At 40.9% G+C, this 22,107-nt stretch overlaps 1 protein-coding gene across 1 annotated transcript in view; it reads left to right on the top strand.

Annotated features, from left to right (window-relative positions):
• The first annotated feature begins 10,858 nt into the window (after window positions 1-10,858).
• Window positions 10,859-22,107, top strand: part of DHX15 (DEAH-box helicase 15) — a 43,589-nt gene continuing 32,340 nt past the window's right edge. Inside the window, exons 1-3 of the mRNA XM_064711891.1 lie at window positions 10,859-11,047; window positions 16,610-16,958; window positions 21,614-21,807. Of these exons, the coding sequence (XP_064567961.1) occupies window positions 10,980-11,047; window positions 16,610-16,958; window positions 21,614-21,807 (611 nt within the window). The 5' untranslated portion in view covers window positions 10,859-10,979. The remainder of the gene's footprint in view (window positions 11,048-16,609; window positions 16,959-21,613; window positions 21,808-22,107) is intronic.

Raw genomic sequence — 22,107 nt, 5'->3', positions numbered from 1 at the left:
TGGAAAGCCTTGTTTTTAGAAGGACATAAATTTTTCAATCTGCTCAGTGCTTTTGTTTAAAAATAAATTTAGCTCTAAGAAACCATGCTGGCATGATAAAACTGATCAAGAATGCAGTTCCTGTAAAAGTGAAACTTGGCCTGGACATCTCTGATGTAAGTTATCCATTAGTACTCCTCAGCAATTTACATCTCTAGAGTTGAAAGGGTAATGTGATTTAAAATCCATGTACTTTACATTACTAGAACTCTTACTGAAACTGCCATTGAAGATTCTGAATTATGCAATTCAAATATAGTTACTTCCCCACAAATGTCAGTGACACCAGCCAAGCAATAATTCGATGATGCTGCTTAATTTACTTTGCCATGACTGAACTGATCTTGAAGCAGTCCTGACTTTTTGTTTTATTTTTAGTTCACAGAGTCATGAAAATATTGGTCAGAAGGGACCTTTGGACATCATCTGGTCTAACCTCCTGTGTGACTTGGGACTCTTGCCAGTGCTGGATTAGGTTAGCTGTGGCTTTATCCATGTAAGTCTTGAAAAGCCTGAGGATGGATTTCACTTCTCCCTAGGGAAATAATGGTATGAATGTGCTCCAGTGCTGCAGTGTCCTCCTGGCCAAGTCCAAACCTCCCTAGCTGAGATCCTTGTTACACTGGCTGCAAATGTAGGGGAGAGTTTTGCTTCATCACCTTGTCACCTTGGTGACTCCCCTTCAAGTGTGGTAGGCTGCTAATAGATTACTGCTTAGCTCTTCCTGGGCAGAGTGAACAAGCCCTCATTCCCAATGGCTGACCACTCCTTCTTGATGCCACAACTGTCTTGGTGACCCTCAGATGGATCCTCTCTACTTTGTCCACTTGCCCTTCAGAGCTGGACACAGACTGCAGATATGGCCTGGCCAGTGCTCCTGACTGACAGTGTCTGAATGAATCACATTTTCACTTTTCACAGCTGGCTTAGGAAATTGGTACTATTTAATACTGTTACCTGATGAGTTCCTGCAGTGGTTTTCCTGTATTAGGACTTGTAAAAACTTTTAGTTCTTAGAGAACTATTGTGGAATCCATAACTTTTAGTATTGTGTTGGTTTTGCTTCTTAACTGTACTTGGGCTGCTTACATTTTCAGGAAGATCATTCCTGAAGGAAGTCTATCTGGTAGCATGAATATATTGTCTACAGTTCTCCTCCAAGCTAAGAAAATAAGGTAACAAAGTGAATTTGCAGGCCAAGGCACTACCAGTTGAGCATATTTAAAATAACTATTGAGAAAATATATTTTTTTTGTTTTTGTTTTCCTTAACTTCTTTGATGGGCATGGGAAAGAGCTGAAGGTTTGGGTAGGTTTTGTTTGGTTTTTTGGTGTTTTTTTTTTGTAAGAAGGGCAGTTTGTAATGTTGATTGCAAGACCTACATTTAATTATGTGGCAATTTTTTTAATGTATTTCTCTCACTGAAGACATATCCAGAAATACAAAATGCATGCTGGGAGGGAGCCTTAATCTCAAAGGTACAAAACCAGTGTAATAAGTGATAAAGAAACCTCTACTTATCTCCTATTCATAATTAGAAGTGCTTGTAATATTCCAGCACAGACCTGGTTTATGGAGCTGCTGACAACAGCAGCAGATCTGTTTGAATTGAGATGAAAGCTGATGGAAGAAATAAAAAACACAGTGCAGCAGCTCAGTGTGACACACCACACTGAGAAATGGGCAGGAAGGAAGGAACACCAAGAGCAGCATTACTGCAGCCTGGGATCTATTGCATCACAGGCATCTCAAAAGAAAATATGATGAAACTCAGAAAGCTGCATTCACTGAACAGCAAGGTCAGAGCTTAGGCTAACACTTTCTGATCTTGCCTCAGCTTAGGGTAATTAGATTTAGGTGGCATTTAAGACTAGGAATCTTTCTTTTCCTGTTTCTTCTTTCTTTCATATTCTCACTTGCCTCAATGACAAAGTCAGAGCTGCATTCCACATAGCATCTGGGCTCATCTCCTGGGAGATCTGTGCTACTGTACCTAGAACATATGGCCACTTTGCTCTTTCCCTGACCAAAGTTTCATCTGCAACCTTCTTTCTAAACTTGTTCTATATTCTTCTTTTCCCTCCAATGAAATATTAACTCTGCTCCTCCCTCCTTTGTCATTTAGAGTTGGTAGCCTGCAAATTACTTGTAATTGAAAGTAAATGTTGGTTTGTGGGTGTACCTACGCAGCCTGTGCAAGCCTGTGCATTCAGCAGACAGGAGGACTGCTGAGGACAGGCAGAGCCAGCAGCTATATGCATTTTAAAACACTAGGATAACAGAGGAACAGTGGAAAGGAAATGGGTCAGAGGTTTGCAATTTCATACCAGCACGCTGGTGAAGACACACAAGCTTCCACATTAAATGCTTGACAGGGGGCCTTAAACCAAAAAAGGTGATAGTTTTCCTTTTCCTTAAGTGGTTTGTCTTTCAATATTACTTCCTGTGACTCTTTGTCTTCACTTTAAATCTTTATCCCTGTATAAAGTCCGAGAAGAGGCTGAGAAGGCTGCATTTTTCTTCTTTCTCCTGTTTCTGCTGCTCTTTCTCTTGTCCCTGTCAGCTCTTATGTTCCTCTCTCTGTTAGCCACTGCTGTTTTTTCCCTTGGCATTCTCATCTTTTATTCACTTTGCTCCTTTTCCTTCCCTGTGGGGGAGCACAATGTTGGAACTGAGATAGACCTAGGGAAGTGTGTTCCTCCAGGGAGCATCCAGATGATAGTCATGAGCAGAACTGGATGATTTTGCGAATGCAAGTGTGCATAGGACAAACTACAACTTCCTGCTGAAATAAATTAGGATTTCACATACTGACCCTATGAAATAGCACAATTTTTGGATCAAGTCAGCAGAAGTTTTTGAAAGCAGTGACACCAATCTCAGCCTTAACTATTGAGGAATTAGCACAGGAATGTGATTTCTTTTTAAGATATGAAAAAGCAGATTATGGACATGTCTTTTAGCTATTTCTTTGTATTAGCTACTGAGAACATTTTCATTCAAAAGTATTAATCACCATGGCATTAAACCAGAGTGACATTTACTCTCAATCACAATAGAGACAGTAGATGCTGTGGTCACAAATAAAGCTACAGCAGACCACCTGCAGAATCCATACTGGTTGTTGTGCAGTGTTATTCATAAATCACAAAGCAGCAGACCTCTCCTAGATCCATCCTGGGGATTAGAAGACATTATTACCATCAGCTTCCTAGCAATGTCCTTCTGCTGGACTGTTAATACTTTCCTGCTACCATAATCTTCCAAGAAAGCAATTTATGTAAGTATTCCCTAAGACATTTCTGTCCAGATTAGAAAGGTTGACTTGAACCAATGCAAAAAGCAGGTCTTGGTTAATGCAGCTCATTTGACAAAAGTAGATCAAAAAGCTTATAAAAACTACACCTATGGGAGAACTTTAGAGATAAAGGATGTGTAGGAGGGATATTAGAGCTTTCTTCTGTATGAATATCTATCAATGGACAGTCTTGTTCTTATTCTGTTTATTTTAGGTTTTTTTTGAGTGCCCAAATAGATACACTGTTTAAAGGATGAGTTCATATAGTCTCATTTGTTTTAAAATTATCTACAAGGTCTGCAGTGTTTTAGCTATGTCTTGGAGGATTTGAAATTTTTTTTCTACTTTGCTGTTCCCAGATCAACATGTTTCACTGCATGCTTTTCATAGAATAGGAACACTTTTCAGAGGGCATTTGTACTGAAGATTCAGTCCTTACCCCATCACTCTCCCACACAAGGTGCTAAGCAGCACTGCCTTCTTTTAAAGGAAATTAAATTCTCCAAGATTCTACAGCATAAATTTGCTTGCATTTATTAATTAGTTTCCACTGAAATCTATGAAAAATTAAGCTAATGTCAAATACATGAATATTTCTGCAAAAAATGCTGAATGAGAGGAGCTAATCTGATTCATGTAAATGTATCCAAATCAAGGAAGATGTCACTTTAATGTAGGATTGGTCATCTGGTATGTAAAAATGCATATTAAAAAACTGCTTTTACAAAAAAATTGTCATTACAACTCTTTGGTCCTGATTCTCCAAAGACATATTCAAGAGAATTTTATTCACTATGAGCACTGTCAGACTGCTATGTCATGGACTTTTTTAGGTGTTCTGGCAGTTCACAGTGTCCTGTGTCCAGTTGCTTGTCTGTGTCCCCATGCAACTCCATCTGTTTTCCTTGTTGGGAAACCAAACAGGTTAAGAAACTTATGTTGTTGTTGCTAGGTTGTTCTTTTAGCCATATCAGGTTTCACAGCCTGATGCACTGCATGATTATCCAAACAACTGTGCCATAGTGAGGGAGAGGGTACTGCAGGGCAGTCAGCATCAGGAAGGTCAGGTGCTGCTTAGGTCATGCTACAGCACAATCTTGAAAAGCCTTATTTACTCAGGGAGCTACCTGCCGCATGTTAAATACAACACAAGAATGGTCTGTGTGTTAGATATTGCATGTACAGTTGCATAGATAAAGGTACTTTAAATAAAATGTTTAAGTTGCAGAATAAATCACTTCTTTACCTGTGATACCCTTAATTCTACCTCTCTTCTGATTACAGTAATAGTAAAGTGCTGCTATCACAGTGGCATTTCACATTCATATAGTGCATGAAAATACTACACATGATGCTACAGGAGGCTATACACAACAGAGTGATATTTCACATTCATGGAATGCAAAACTAAGTTTAAGTCAGTATGGCTTTATTTTGGCCACATACTCTGAATAATATCCAAGAAACAGATGAGTCCCAGCCATTCTCTTTTCTGGAGAATCTCCTACATTATGGAAATGTTCACTGATGATCAAGATGGGACCAAGAAAATGAAGTCTGGAAGCAAGGTGCTGCATTCAGAACAAATTATCTGCTCTGCAGTCCAGGCCCAAAACGTCTGAGCAGGACTTTGGTGACAGCATGTTCCCCACCATCCTCTTCCCTAGTACGTTCCAGATCTGGGCAGGAAGCAGCACTTACATAATAAATCCAAGCTGCATATGCATAAATCAGCTGTCCTATGGCATGCCCAGTTACAAGACAAGAAAGAGGCCAAACACATAGCTCACCTTTGCAAAGGCACAATATGTAGAAGACAAGGTCACTACTACTCTAATTACAAAAATAAGCCTAAGGGCACATAAGGCAGTTCTTGTTTCAACCTAGATACGGCTGCCATAATTTTAATAAATGCTGCAGGTATAGCATTCTCTGTTTTTGCAGCTGAGAGACCAAGTTGCTCTATCCACAAAGATCACTCACCAGGGCATTGTGTTGGTTCTTTCATGTTTACAAGGAGCAGCTCTAGCAGCACCTTCTCCTTTGCCTTTGGGAACAGCCTTGCTCATTAGAGACAACATCATTACATTCACAGGGCGACAGTTTGTTAATACCCATGTTCCCCCCAAAATCTCAGTGTCTTCTTTCAGCTTCTTTAGGAGACTTACATTGGTTTTCAGATGATACTAAGGCTCTTACTCCCACATGGGAGCTGGCAGTAGAAAAATGATGCACACTAATAAAATAACCTCGCTTCTGCAAGGCTGGGGGTTTATGATAAGAAGCTGTAAAGAGGAAGGTTACACAGCTGCAGAAGTTTAAGTGCACTTTTAGTGTTTTCATCTGCTGCTGAGGATTTTTCTGCAAGTGGACTTTTCATACTGTTGGAAGAAAAAGACTTCATCATATGGGGAAAGAATAAGAAAGGCCGTTTGTTAAAAATTGCACCCAGCTGGGTTAAGGTATGACTGTTAATGTTTAGGGTTTGTTACAGACCGGTTCCAGGATATGATGGATTTTTAGTGGGCTTAATTTTTATGGCTATTATTTTGCAATTTAGTCTGGAACTAATTTTGAAAATAAGGATTAGTATTTACCACTTTAGATGTTAGTGGCCCATGAGGCACACATTGTTAGATCATCTGTCTCACTGCTCATTAGCTTTTTTGTAATCTTAGCTTGTTGAAACTGTGAAAGCTCTATATAGATAACAGGAACTAAGCATATAAATTTCCTAATAATTTAGCACATGCTCAGAGTGAGCAGGTACCACTGGTAGTTCCAGCATGGCTAATCTTAGGCATGAATATGAATGTTTTACATATTGTAAAACATTGTATTATGTTATTATATTGTTATATATAAAACAATATTTACATATTGTATTAAAGACAGAACTTTTTTAAAAATAGTCTTAAGGAGCTAATGTAAAAGTGAATAAGAGAGAGATCATTGTATTCAACACAAATTAAATGAAAAATGTGACAAATTTGTAAAGAAAATACAAGAAAGAATCAGACCTTTGCAAAAGAAGTGCCAGCTGAAAAACATGCATTGGTTTTTCTTTTCATATTCTAGCACAAGATTAAGCAGTATGCTTGAAATTGTGATCTTCTCTGCCTTTAAACAGTTCTTTGTGAAATAGCTACTACTTCCTAAAAACAACTTATATTTAGGGATCTTCTCACAAGATTTCAGACTTGGCATAGATTTTAAGGAATTTAAAAGATAAACTGCCTTCACATGCAACATTTTAGCCTTTAGTTTCAGATGTTTCCAAATGCAGAAGGCATTAAACAAAGCCACTATAACCATGAAGACCTGGAAGTTATGAGAACAATGTGTGAACTCTGTGTAACTCATATAAATTAGACATATAATTTAATTTACTTGGGGGTGATGGTTTGCTTTTACACTATTTCTTTGATTTCTATTCAAAGACCATAATGAATACCTGCTCTTGCAGGGTTTCTGTGAGGGGATTAAAGGTGATCATAGGGCCTTAACAGGTGATTGAGGGGCTCTGAATAGCAGCTGGTCGTCTACAATATGTTTCCTTCTACAGAATGGGGCTTGTTTTAAAAAGTGATTTTTTACTCTAGTTAATGTTCTAGTAATACAAAGGCTGCAATCTTTATCTTCCTCTCTTTATCTTTCTTCTTCTTTATGAAACTTACTGAAATTATTCAGACCTTTCTGACCTGCAGAAACCACACAGTGGTGTGTTCTATGTGGGATAATGTTAATAACCACTCACAAAATTCAGAAGTGTGTCTGTATGGCTGATAAAGTTTGCTGTCACTGCAATAGTGCTGTTGCCATGCTGTCTTCCTACAGCTCACTTCCCAGAGCAATTCAGTCCTGATTTATATATACTTGAAGTGTTGCAAAGTTTAGCTTCTGTAATTATAGAGAAGCTGCCTCTTTTCTTCACTGCAGAAATTGAGATCATTTGATGTATTCATCTTCATATTTTTAATTTGAACGATGTGGAAGTCTGACTTTTTAAACATGCTCTGATTGTGGGTTCTTGTCTCAAGGATTCTTTCCCTGATGATATGACAGAACATGAGGATAATATCCATTTATTCACATGGGCTTGGTGGGGGAGGATAGAATGAGAGCTTGTCACATTTGCATTTAAGACTCCTGGATGATTTTCTAGGGGTATTACCCATTTTTATATACATACATGAGATTTTGTGATTGCAATACTAATTATAATAAGAATTTAATTTTAATGTTTTAATTTTTTGCAGGATTTTTAAAAATATAATGTTTTGTATATCTATTAAAAATTATGAGTTACATGTGTTTTTAGAAAGGAAATTATTAAAAAAAAAAAAAAAAGTGGCAGCACAAGTGTGTCCATGGCATTGGGAGCATACTTAGGCTCTAATTTAGGGTCCTCTACTAGCCATATCACGAAATAAATACATACTACACAGGGTTTAGAGCTCTAACACACAACTTTCAGAAGATTTAACCTTTCTTAGCTGTCTGTCTTAACACACTGCTCAGTATTATGGCTTCCATCGCAACAGAGGTTTGTGGTTTCTCTTCACCATCCCCTGTTAGAGCTTAAGCCAGTGAAGAAGGTGAGTTTTGCCTAAGAAGCTGGACTGGATAGATCTCATGTGCTTTACAGACTCTGTAATCTCTAGAAAGGGGTGAGGCAATTAGCCTCAGGCAATAATAACCTAAACTGTAACACTGTGACATTAGACTTCTTTGTCAGAAACCTCGCACTGCCCAGGTTCCAGGGTCTCTGAATCACAGCTGGTCTGAGACCCATGCTTATCCTTTAAGAGAGAAGGCAATGCACAATCAGGAAAAAAAATAGACGTGATGTTATTCCCCTAAGCCACTGTTTCAGTTTTAAGTGTTAATGGTCCTTTCAACCCCAACAGTATAATAAATATGCCCATGCCAAATGTAAAGAAATATTCACTGAAAGTTGACTAACAGGATTTTGATACCAGTGATTTTAAAACTAGGGCAAGCTGTAGCATTACAGTCCCTGGGTGGGCAAGGAGAGGTTGGAATCAAATCTACACAGGGACCCTCAACCAATGTCATTCAGCCCAAAATGCAGATGGATCATTGGCCAGAGAGCTGCATGGTGCTAAGACCTCACTGAATGATATGTGTAAGCCAGGGAAATTGGAGCTCCTCTAAAGGAGCTGTGGGATAAACTCGAGGCTGTTTGTCACAAGGACCATCTGAGTGCGTGTCATCTCTGTCTCCAGCCTGCACCTCCCATCATGCTGCAGCAAGAAACAGAGGGTAGAAGACTGGATAGTTAGATGCAAGCTCATACAAATGGGCTCTGTTTCAGTAACCCAAGATTTTTACCTCTATTGATGGATATAAAAGACCTTGGGGGGGAAATAAAAACCTCTTTCTTAACAAATGCATTTGAAAAGGCAGAAAATATGCTTAAATGTGCCCTATTTTACATATTCCTTTCATCCTTTAGGCTTTTGACGTAATGCTTATCACTTTGCCATTATGTCAATTTGTGCTTACCAGTCTTTTTTTCTCTTGTCTCATCTTATATTTAGGCAGTGATCCTGCAAACACTTACCTACATGCTTAGTTTTGCTACTCCTTCCTTGTTAATCCCTTTGAAGTTAAAAGGATTATTTGCATTAGCAAAATAAGGCATGTGTGTGCTTTCAGGAGGAAGTTCTTATGTTGTAAACCCTTTGGGGTGGGACCAAATCAGTTATTATGCAGTCAGATAGCTCAAAGCACAGTTGCATGGAGGATGAGTTCAGAAGTTTGGGAAGCTAACAATTGTTAACAGAGTGAACTGGTTTATGGGATATGCCTGGGGCATAGCACATAAGTAGTTGTTCACCCCATCTAGCACACAATCTTCTTCCCCTCTTTTCTGCATTTGTTGCTGAGCTGTAGCCTCAGATTTCATACCACCTGAGACACCTGCTTTTTTCTTACCTCCTAAAGAAGAAAATTCCCTGATGTTGGCCATAGAGTAAGCTAGAGCAAGACCATAAGTAGATTTATGCTGGTGTGCACACGGAGGAGAAATAAAGACCTGAAAGAGAGCTGCAGAGCTCTCCATGCTCCCATTGTTGCACCCTTGCAGCCTTCTCAGAACCTCCCAGCACTAGCTCCTCATCCCAAATAATGCATGTAATGCTTTTATATTCTTCCCATTCTTCCCACTTTCCAGGGAGACCTAGCCACTATTTTTTCCCTTCTTAAATGTGTCCTATTCAAGTACTCTATTTCAATGTACACTTGCTTTTGTTTAAGATAGACATAATTTAAAACTCACTTGGAAAGATATGCAGAAAGTGTTCCCTTAGCTGCATTCTGCCAATGCAGCTCTGTGTAGACTACCACAGCATAATAAGTAAGTTTGATATTTAGGATAGAGAGAATTACTCTGTATTGTTTATTCTCTGGAAAACTCTGGCATAGATATTCCAATGTTTTTTGTAGTATAACTTTAAAAATTACTTCCGGATTCACAGGAAAAGTTCAAACTCCAGTTTCCAGAAATATTTATTTTGGTTGATAACTCTAAGAACAAAAATCTTATTTTTATTACACTAACATCTAGAACTCCAGTAGAGCTGTGTGTGCCGTTATGTTATCTAAAACTAGGGAGAGAAATGTTCTTCTATTAAAGAAAATAACCTATATATTTGTCTACTTTAAATATTTTAATAACTATATTGAAGTAATTCCAACAAATCTTTGGAACTGGAAACTATGGACAAAGCCCCACTTGCTGAGCTGGCTGTACTTGTGGAGCAGGTCACTGCTGCTAGGTGATGTCTCCTGACTATTTTCATGTTTGTGAGTGCACCCTTGCTCCAAGAGCCAGGCAGCAGGAGCCTGTGCTCATTGCAGTAGCTGAGCAAAGGGTGTAACCTCGAGCAGGACTGGAGGGATAGGGAGCGAGCACTGCGTGAAGCGCTGGAGCGTGATCAGAGAAGGGCAGAGAGCTTGTGAAAGGTCTGGAAGCCATGTCTTGTGAGGGACGGCCCCGCGAGCTGGGGCTCTTCTGCCCTGAGGAGCCTCAGGGGGAGCCTCACGGCTCCCTACAGGAGGCTGCAGCCAGGGCGGATCTGGTCTCTTCTGCTGGGCCTGCAGCGAGCCGGCCGGAGGAAATCGACTCAAGCTGAGACGAGGGAGATTCAGATTAGATATTAGAAAAAGTCTTTCAGTGTGAGGGTGCTCATGCACTGAAATAAGCGGCCCAGGGAGGTGGTGGAGTCACCATCCCCGGAGGTGCTCGAGGTGCGTGGATCTGGCACCGGGTGATGTGACTGAGTGGTTACGGCGGTAGCGCTAGGCGCACGCTTGCACTGGATGATCTCAGGGCCCTTTCCCAGCCCGGTGACGCTGTGATCCATCGATCCCGCCATGGGGGCTCTCCCGGCGCGCCCTCAGCGGGAGCGCGCGCGCGCGGCGGGCGGGGCTCGCGCCCAGGGGAGGCTTTGGCCAACGGGACCGCGCGCCAGCGCCTCGCGCGCTCCCGGCGCTTCCTTCCGGCCGCCATTTTGTCGGCCGTGCCTCGCCGTGCCGCCGCTCGGGGAGGGAGCGCAGCGCGCCCGCCGCACCCGGACGGACCGACCGCCAGCCAGACCGACCGACCGCCATCGCCATGTCCAAGCGCCACCGCCTCGATCTGGGCGACGATTACAGCTCCAGCAAGAAACGCACCACCGACGGGTGAGGGGCGGCGCGGGCGTCGCGGCCCGCGGCGGGGCGGGTGAGGGGCGATCGCGGCGGCTCCCCCTCCATCCGCGCCCCATCCCTGGCTCTGGCCGCCCTTCCGGGGCTGGAGCTCGCCGGGGCGCGGGGCGACCGCCGTACGAGGCAGGGAGAGGCCGAGCAGGCCCCGAGGTGTCGCGGTCCCCCGGAGCGCTGGGCCTGGCCCGGCGGGCGGGCCCCTCGGGGGGGCGGATGGCGGCGGAGCGGGCGGGAGGGAGGGAGGGAGAGCCTCGTGCGGCGGCGCCGGGAGGGGGCAGGCAGGGAGGGAGGGAGGCGCCGGCCCGGCCGCCGGGGCACGGGGCTGGGCTGGGCGCCCGTGGCGAGGGGGGGGCGCGCTGCTGGGCCCGCGGCCCCGCGCCGCGCTTTGTTTGCGGCGCTTCGCCTTCACATTTGTGTTCGCCCTTCCCACTCCTTGTCCCCCCTTGCTTTGTATTTGTTTACCTATTCTTTGGCTTGAAGGGGTTGGCAAACGCGGGCCTAGAGGTGAGCACGAGGTTGGTGCAGCCCGTGTTGTTGGTGCCTGCGCTGCTGGGAGCGTTGTTCCTTTGTTAACGGCTTTCACCCGGTCACCCTCGGTGGTGTGCTTGGCTTGAAGTAAGAATCGATAGTGAGGTGGCTTTTGAGGTAGAGGGCAAGGGAGTGTTTGTTTTTTTCTTAGTCTTACGAAGGTTGAAGTTTTAGGACTGTGCTGCTCACGCTTCAGCATATTTTTTGTTGAGGTTAATGTAATTACAGGAAGCTAGACAATGCACTGATACTGTCCTTAAATTCAGCATTGCTTTAGAGCGTTCTTTACGCATAATCTTTTCTTCTCTAGTGGCGCAGGAGGGGGAGGAAAGGCAGGCAGCTCTTAAAAGTAAATTTTTGAAGTTTCAAGGAATACAAAGAAATGCAGTGTTTATTTGGCCTTCTTGATGGAGCGCAGGAGACTTCCGTGAATTAAACAATTGCTTAAGTCCATCAGCGTTGTTTTGGACTATTTATCTAGGAGAAATCCTTCAGTTCTCAAAGGTTATGATAACTCTATGTCTAATATAGCAGTTAATATTGACTGACAAACAGCCTTTGCAGAACTTGCCTTTTTAAGGTAAGCTTGTACAGCTTCAGTTTTTAGCCCCTAGAGCTTGATTCATTTTTCTCAGCTAAACAAAACAAGCGTTTATTATTCAACTCTTACTTCCTGTCTGTAGGATCATCATAATCACGTTTTTAAAAATATATCGAGCTATTTGTGTTAGTTAATGCATTTTTGTAGGATGTCCCAGAGATTGAAATAATTCCTCTGAGTGTACAGAAATGCTGTACATAGACAGTTTTTCTGTACATAGAGGCTTTTGTGAAATTATCAAGTGGTTATGTCAAAACGGGGCGTTATTTAAATGTGGTACAACTGTTCCAGCTGGTTGTAAAGATAATCACAGGTCGGTATTTCCTTGTTTGTGTGTTGCTGGGTTTTATAGTTTTGGTGTGGCTTTGTCGTTGTTTTCACTTATCATGAAAGTTATTCTGCACTCTTAGTCCTACCATTTTGTACGTACTGCAGTGAGTTCCCACCGGTGTTAAACTAGAAGACATTGACCTTTATGGCACCTAAAAACTGTGGAAGTGTTGGTCTTGTGCCCCTTTGTTCCCTCCTCTGCTGGTAAAAGCATTAAGTGGTATAGAACTGAGAAAAACTCACTATAAGCATAATTACTGAGCGTGGCTTTTTCTTAGATGACCTCGTGTCTTAATTCATGTAGCACAAGTCATACTAATGTTACGTGGTTGGTTTATTTTTGAGTGGTTTGGTTTTGCAGCTTATGCAAGGCCGCCAGGAGGATGTGTGGAGTCTAGTTAAAAGCGTGTGTGTACCTGCCTTGTGTGTGCTGAGAGAGCCCTTCTGCAGTTCAGGTGCTTCTGGAGCTGGATTCAGCTGGATCAGCTCCTTGCATGGTTACCACTTCACATTCAGAACTTGCATCCAAGCTGAACTACCTGACAAAATATGGAACTTACTTGAAGTGAACCCAGATTTCTCAGTTCCTCTTTAGTGGAGGCCTGTGTTAGTATCTCTACATGGCAGCAGTGCCACATGAGCTCTACTTGGCCAACATGTTTGTAATTGTTGCTGTAACCTTAAACATCTGCGTGACATCTGCTTTCTTCCAGACTTGAAGTATTGTCTATGAAGTAAAAAACATTTTGGAAAAGTAGAAATTGTATGGAAGGTTTTTGGTTGCAGTGTCTGTGAATTCCATACACACTATTTTAAAATCTGTTAATTTCTTTTCAAATATATTTGAGTTGTGTAACATCAGAGTTAGTGATCTAGTGGGATGTATAATTCAGACTAATTGAATTTGGTTGACTTGTGTATAGAACAGAAATTCCTTTAGCTGTATTCCCTTTTTTGCCTCGAGTGTTGCTGTGTTTAGTAGTGGGGAAGAATGCTAATGATCTCCTACATGGGCTTAAACTTTCACTGTGATGGTCAGTGTTTACCTTGAGTTCTTTTTTTTCTTATATGATTTCTAATCAAAAAAGCATGCTTATTTAGTGATGCTGTAGTGCTTCTTTTGTTCATCTGTGGATGTTCATATACACTGTTCATATGTGTGTGAATGTAAGGAAGTGAAAGCAAATAGCAGACCAGACTTTTGCCCTTAAAAGCAGAGCAAAAAATCCCAGCCCCCTTCTGATCATGAAGGCTGTTACAGGTTTCAGGTGTAAGACAAATGGGATTAAATTATTATTTCAGTGTAAATTTTCATGTTTGAGTTCTGTTTTCTCTGTGCAATAATGAAAAAGCAGCTAAAATGTGGCAGTTTATAAGTAAAGAACTGCCAAGCTGCATTTTTGGAAAGTTAAGGATATTAATATGGCAGCATAACTGTCATTGTTCTTTTTCCTTGCTGACCAAGGGAGTGTGTCTGCTAAGCTTCAGTAATAATGGAATACTGGTAAACAGTTCAGGGACAGAAAGTGCTGCTGGATAATTGTGTTAGAGAGTGAGTTTGAGGGCATGTTGTATGTTGTGTTGTTTCTGCAGTAGGATCTGGTTGCCCCACTTCTCTTCTGCTTTTTGAAAAAAGAAATAGACTCTCAACTCCATTAACACACAGATAGTTTTACTTCTGAAATGTACATAGAGCTTGGTAGGTTTCCCTTCTGTTTGTACAGTATAAAAGCTGTAAGAGTTCAGAGGAGAAACTAAGAAATGGAGGATTAATGGCACTTTCCATGATGGACTGTATTTGTAGTCCACTTAATTCACTTTTTGACCATGAGGTATTTTTGTTAAAGCCCGTGCTAGTAACTACCAACACAGAAAATAAGTGCTACAAGGGAGTGTTTAGGAGGCCAGATCAGAGATCCTGATCCAAGTTAAAATGAATGCAGGTGGGAAGGTTGGCTCTTCACAGGGCTGGTGAAATGCTTGTGCTACACCTGGGAAGGGTGGGCAGCAGTGGGGGTCTGTTCATTTTAGCTCTAGGGCTGCCTCAGGGGGCTGAAGCATGTGTGTAGCTACACTTGATGGTGTGTCATGCAGAAGCTGCTGACGTGATACTGTTTAGGTAAATGGTTGTGGAATAGATTTTGTTGGTGTGGTTTATTTGCACTTTAACTGGATACCAGTGAAGGATATGTTTCCTTCAGAAACATACATATACAAAAGAATACTGTAAAAATCCCAACCTGCACATTAGTAGTGTGACTTATTCTGCCTATAGTGAAGTATGTTGTTGAATTTTACCCTGGCTTTACCATTCTTGAATTGCTCTTATACCTTTATTTGTTTTTCCTGCCAGTGATGTTGCTGTGTGCCCATGCACTTGTATGTCCTGGTAGCTGTAGCTGTGTAGGAGGCGCTCAGCTCCTCAGCCAAGCCCCGAGCTTTGTTGCTGTCTGATAAATGCTGTTGGGCTCTTGGACCTTTCTGAGCAGCACAATGGAGCCCGGTTCCTAGGGGTAACTTCCTTGTGGAGAGTATGAGCCTGTTGGCTTCTGCAGTACCTGCCTGGCATTTTACAGCTTGTACAATATTTGACTGTGTTCGAAGTGATGTTAAAGCTAGAGTAGTGAGAAAATAAAAGGCTGCATACATTACATTCATTTATACAAGAAGAGTAGTGGTGGTTGTTTCCAAAGCACAGCACATTTAAATTAAAATTGATAGAATCAGTGGTAATATAATCTTGATTACTGCATCTTTCTATAGCTCAGAATTTAGTATTATTTCAGTAGTTACATTTGAGTGCCAAATGCATGTTCAAAACAAAAAAGCTCTGGAGAGGAGTGTTGGCAAGAGTTTTCTTTGGACATAGTCTCTAGACCTGCCTGAGTGTTGGTGATGAAGGACGGCGAGGTTTTGTTTTTTGATTAATATATCCTACACATGTTTTTGTGTGCACTTGCTATAAAGCTGGTGTTGACTTAGTTTGTTTTGCCTTTTTGATGGGATTTCAGTTAATGTACCAAAAGAGACAAAGCTGAGGATGCCTTCCATTTTGCAGGCAAAGATGCCACTAATCTTTTTAACTTGATCTAGTTTAAAATAAAATTGATTGTTTTTGTGAAGCAGGGCTTGTTTCAAAGTCCTGAGTAGCGAATTTTTAATAAAAAGCTGTAGTTTTTGGGTCAAACTAAGGATTCTTTTATAAGTGTGTTTGTAGGAAGAGGGGGGATTATGTGCAGGAACAAGTACATGGACTTGCAGAATCAAAAACTCGCAAACACTGAGGTCAGAGTTTGAGAATATTGTTTTTCTTTGCACATGCAGTGAATTTTTCTACTTAATATTTGGAGCAAATGCAAATACGTAAGTGCTGTTCAGGTGTGTGGTGGGAGGTGATACTGGAGAAGACATGCAGCTTGATAGTGTTGGGTTAACAGTTGAACTCCATGATCTTAAGGGTCATTTCCAACTTTGATTATTCTGATTCTGTGAACTGTAGTAGCTGGTTTTAAGTCTTAAGTTCCAGACTCAACAACCAAAGTTGATGAAGTCAGAATTTTGTGTAAGACTTGAAGCAAAAATAAAGCTGCAGAGTAATTGTGAAACAATGAAGTCAAACTTTGCTTCCATTATTGCAGTTATTGATTATTATCTTGAGTTAGTTTTTTTGGATGGGTATAATTCCTTTGGTGGATAGGCAAAAACACTAGTATCTTATTTTTCTGCAGCTGCAAGTAAGGATGGGGAGAGGTAAGATAACTACACTGCACAGCTGATTCTTTATAATCATGAGATGAAGGGAGTTAAAACATTCATCTCTCCATGTGATGGCTTTATTCAGTCTTGCCTGTAATGAGAGGAGCTGTTGCTGTGTTTAGGTACAATGAGTGTAGCTGTGTCTAATGTTGAGTGTGCATCCTGTGTACTGCTGTTACTGCTTGGTGCTTATCCTCCCAGGTGGCTGCCTACAAGAGTTTGAAGATGGGGTTGGGCACCTTTAGCGTTGCTTTGTATTAAAATTCCTCCTCTGCATTGAAATATTCAAGTGTCTCATTTTCTGCTGTGCTCTGGCCCCGTTTTAGGAAGGATCGGGACCGGGACAGGGACCGGGATGACCGTTCCAAGGATCGGGACAGGGACCGCGACAGAGACAGAGATCGTGACCGGGAGAGGGACAAGGAGAAAGATCTGCGACCTGCATCCAACTCCACCTATTATGCATCTGCTGGGTTGCCAGCCATAAAGCCAGCAATGATTCCACACAGTATTAACCCTTTCACAAATCTGCCACATACCCCACGATATTATGATATCCTGAAAAAAAGGCTACAACTTCCTGTCTGGGAATATAAGGAAAGATTTACGGATATTTTGGTTAGGCACCAGTCATTTGTGCTGGTTGGAGAGACTGGGTCTGGTAAAACAACACAGGTGAGTTCATATCTATATGATACTGCATTTTTTAAAGGTCATGGTTGTGTGTGAGAAATAATTTGTGTAAGAATACTTCACAAACTGTGAGCAAAACTAATGTGATGAATGTTACATTTGCTTAATGAGTGCAGAACGTGAGGAGAATTTTGCAGCTTCTTCCACTTGAAAAATCCAGTACTGTTTCCAGGCCCCTGCTTACACTGAGCTTTATAATTGGTAGGTTTCTGTTAGAGAAAGATGGAGCTTTAATGGTGGGACAGAAGTGTACTAATCCACAAACTGAAGTGGTGGTTCCAAATAATTTATTTAGCTGTCTGTGTAGATGGCAGCTACAAAGTATGAACTTGTTCATGTTTTATGAAACTTACTGCTACAGATAAAAGGAATTGAAATGTCAGATACAGTTCTGACATCTGATTAGCTGTTAGTGGTGCTCAAACTTGAAAGGTAGAGTCTTGTGTTTCTTTGGTGCTGAAACCTCTCAGAGGTTTTAAAGCTTTTTAGTGCTGCAGTTGAAAATCACTTTTTTCTTTTTTTTTTTTTTTTTTTTTAGTAGACTGATGTTTTTTAAAGTCTTCCTCAGCACCAAAAACAGTGATAACAGATGTGCAGAGCCTCCTTAAGCCTTAAGAAAAATTTTGAGGACCAGTGAACAGGGATTATCTAACCTACAAGGAACACCTGGGTATTTATAGCAGGGCAGACTTGTTCAAAACTATCCTCTAGTTTGCTGTTTAAAGTCTGTGTTTAAAACTAATGGAAAAGAGGTTTTTGTTCTGTAATCTGATAAAATCCTTTCACCTAGGCAGAAAATAAAACCAGAAGAATATTTTAGACTTTTTAAAATGGATTATAGCTAGCTTTAAGTCGTACAGGTTGGTCATACAATTTTGGATGTTGAGAAAATGTGAAGGACATAGTATATTTAATATCTTTTATAGCTGTGCCTAAACTATCTAAAGTTACAGGACCTTGCTGCACATTCTGGGAACCATTGTTATGTCAGCAGGTAGTATTATGATATTATCTATATTTCATTAACTGTATAAGACAGGACCAGGTCTGTATAGAATTCTTCAGAAAGGTTTGATTATGTAGTGATTTAGAAGATGCAGTAGCCCAAATATTGTGTTAAAAATGGTGCTTACATTTATGAAAACAATATTATTTGTTGTGATCTGAAAATTTAAAGATCTAAGGGTTGTATCAATGTCATTCCTCAGGCATGAAGCTTTTCCTGCATTATCTTACTACTTTAACTACTACTTAGTTTCTGAAAGGGTTTAAGTAATGTTACACATCTTTCCTAAAAATGGGATTTAAGGTACCAGAAGCATGTAAGCTGTCTTGGAAGCTTCCCTGCTTCCTCAGAATTTGCTCTGTGAAGTTGCAGATACATCTTTAAACAATTGACAGTGTCTCTAGGGACATAACACTAAAAATTGTCCTGCTGCCACCTAATGAAAGCTTCATTTTGCATATGGTAGTGTCCCATCATTTTTTGGTCAATTGCTGTCTTAAAACCTGTTTGGGGATGATTGTTTTTGTTAAATTCATCAATCTGAGCAAGATTAATACTTTTCTGCAGTTAAGAAATCCTTTAATGCTCAAACTGCAGGTGTACATAAGCTGTTAATGTCACCTTTATACAAATAAAAGCAAGCAATATTTGAAAAATATTATTTCCAAAATTAATATCTTCTTTCATTGTGATAATAGACGGCTATACAGTAGTAGATATGTTTCTGATAGTGAGCTGCTGCCTTTCAAGTCCCTTCCCTGATTATCTGCACCTCTCCTATTTAGACAGGTTGAGAGAGTTGGGATTGTTCAGCCTGGAGAAGAGAAGGCTCCAGGGAGGCCTCATTGTGGCCTTTCAGTACCTGAAGAGGACTTAGAAAAACATGGAGAGTGACTTTTTACATGGGCAGATAGGGGTAGGTCAAGGAGAAATGACTTTTAAACTGAGAGGGGGGAGATTTACATGAGGTGTTATTAATTCTTCAGTGTCAGAGTGGTAGAATGCCAGAACAGGTTCCTGGAGAAGTTGGGGAGTGTCTCATCCCTGCAGGTGTTTAGGGCCACATTGGATGGGGCTTGTAGCAGGCTGGTCTGGTGGGTGGCATCCTTGGCCATTGCAGGATGGTTGAAACCAGATGATCTTTAAGATTCCTTCCACCTGAAACCATTTTGTGATTCTATGATTATGTGCATGTTTTCCCATTAGTTAGTTGTGTAGAACACCCAGGCTTGGAAGTGCTTGGCTCAGACAATGGAAAAAAAAGTGAGACACTTTTCTCACTTGTTTTATATATACTTAAACCCCAAAGCACTGAAGAAATATATTGGAAGCCAAGGCATTAATTTTCATTTCTTTAGTGTTTGCCATACTTTGATTGGTAATTTAAACTTAACCTTGGAAGTTAAGTGGTTTTTCTAAATGCACTGCAAGCAGGCTCAGTGGTGGAATGGGTGTGCCAGATTTCTCTTAGGAAGGGATAATTACTTGCTGTAATTGCAGCATTCACTCTTAAATCTGGGATCATATGTGGTTCTGGTATAATTTCACTCTGGTAAAGACAATGGTAGAGTGGCATCTCCTTTGTGTATTGGTGTAATATAAGTGATGCCACTGCTTTAGCAGGGCTTCTTGGCAAAGTCCAGAAAAAAGGTGATGTGGAATATAGCTTAATCCTTGTCCTTTAGTGTGCAGGAGAACTGATGCAGGTTCTCAAATAATGAAAATTCGGAGAATTCTACCCCGTAACTTTTAACTGAGGAAGTTTTCAAGCTGTTGGAGAGGCTCAAAAAAGCCAGAAAGGGCCATGCTCTTCTGTCTCTTGCTATGCATTCCTTAGAATGATGAGGTTCCTTTGGCTTTGAAGTAGTGTTTAACAATCCTTAGTCCATTTATCCTTGATCTTAGAGGCCACTGTGTGTAGTCACTACCTTCTCATGTTTATGGAAGTCATACTTGAAAATCTCTTACTTGAGAAAGTCCTTGAGGTGAAATGGTGCTAAAGCCATTCCTCCTGCTTTTGATACTGATAAAATGACCTTTTTATGCACAAAGTCTGGGATTTTGATGATGGTATAGGGTGGGTTTTTTTCTGTCAGTGAGATTAACTTTAGCCTGGGTTCCATAATAACCAAATGAGAGTATATTCCCAGACATGAGTGAAGTAAAAAATGCAGTATGGCACAGTCCTTTTTCCCAGTATTTGTGTGTCTTTGAAAGCTGGACAGGAAAAGTCTTTGGGTGCTTGTCTGTATCAGCATAGCGCAGGGAAGTCTGTGGAGCCCTTCTCTTTCATTTGACACCACTGCTGAAGGTTTTGTTGCTTACTGGAAAATCAATTTTAAATTGGTTTTATTTCATGCTGCAGTGGCCTGGCAGACCTGTTGGTTCAAAATTTATTTCAGGACTTGCTCTAAGTCAAAAAGCTTCACCTAATATACTTACATATACTAATACACTTAGTTGAGCTGTTACTCGTGACTTGGGAAGCTGGGCAGGCATGTATATGTTACAAGATAGGTTTAATGTTGCTGCTGTTAGTGTTCAATAACTGCTATTAGTTCTAGTTTTGAATAGGATTTTCAGAAATTTGAGTTCTTCACAGCAGTCTAGTAGGCTCCTGTCATATTTTGATTCTGTTTGCTTTATTCCTGTATTTATAGTGGAAGTATATTCTTCACTAAAAAATGCTTAAGGCTACATTGATCTGCTTCTGGTTATGTCTTACTGGTTTAAATTATACTGCTTTCTCTCTTATTCCTCATTGGAATTCCATGTATAAAGGGTATGTTTTCTTTTCCTCTTTGTGCTTTTAAGAATACTTGGAAAGTAATTACTAAGATCAAGTGGGTTTTTTGGTCTGTAGGCTTGGAACTAGTTTGGCCTGGAGATGTCTCCTCACAAAGTGTCACACTGAGAACATGTTGAGAATAATCTCCCTCAAACTGTTACTGACTATAGGAATTCTGAATAAATCTTATTTTGGATGATTCTTACTGTTTCCAGATTCCTAATAGGAGCAGAAAACTACAGACTGGCAAATAAAAGGAGTGCTAATGCAGGAAGGAAAGCATAGGGGTTTTATATCTGGTTGATGAAATTTCCAAAGAACAGTAATAAACCTAATGAACATAATTGTCTGTTCATTTTATTTGTTGCACTTCTTGGCTAAGACAATTCTTTATTACTAAAATAATTATTTTTGCTTAAACATATTAAGAAGCATTACTTTTTCAAGACACAAAATACATTTTGCTTACTTAGAACTTTAATTGTGCTACTGATCTCAAATCTTGTGTGTGTTAGGGCTAATTTTGGTTGCTCTGGAGCATGTTGGCTGCTGCCAAGTACCTGTAAAAGGTATTGATCTAACATGGGTAAAATGTACCTTGAACCTATGTGTTTCCTTGATAACTTCACAGATAGTTACGTACATACAACAAGAGTATCCTTATTTAGTGGCACTGAATCCAACTAACTAGCCTATTTCTAGTCTAGTTCTCCTGCTTTGCCTGGTTTTGCGTGTGCAGTTGACGTCTCTGTGGAATTCTAACTGACTTAGAGTTCAGTATAAAGACGACAGATTGTGTGTGACCATTTGAAGTGTGTTGATCCCTGAATTTGTTGGTGCCAGATCCCTCAGTGGTGCGTTGACTACATGCGCTCCCTGCCGGGCCCCAAGAGGGGAGTGGCGTGTACGCAGCCGCGGCGCGTGGCTGCCATGAGTGTGGCGCAGCGCGTGGCCGACGAGATGGACGTCATGCTGGGCCAGGAGGTCGGCTACTCCATTCGCTTTGAGGATTGCAGCAGTGCTAAAACCATCCTGAAGTAAGTGTGACAGCATTCTTGGAGGTGGGGGAACAACAGGGTAGTGAAGGATGAGAGCAAAGTTATGAAAGGACTAATCAGGGAGTTACTCTGTGGATCGGTGCTTTGTGTCTGAGTGGGGAAGAGACATGGGAGCTGTAGCATGAGGTGAGAAATGAGAGGTATGAAGCATGAAGAGTTGGAAATTACTCATTCCTCCTAAAGGAGGCACTGCACCCTATAGAAATTAATTTTAAATTATCCATAAAAAAGGAGGTGATCTGAATAAATATTTTATTCTTGAGGTGCTATTCATAATAA

Source organism: Zonotrichia leucophrys, chromosome 4, assembly GCF_028769735.1.
Source record: "Zonotrichia leucophrys gambelii isolate GWCS_2022_RI chromosome 4, RI_Zleu_2.0, whole genome shotgun sequence".
NCBI lineage: Eukaryota > Metazoa > Chordata > Aves > Passeriformes > Passerellidae > Zonotrichia > Zonotrichia leucophrys.
Note: the sequence above shows the minus strand (reverse complement) of the source record. Positions and strands in the feature narration are given on the sequence as shown.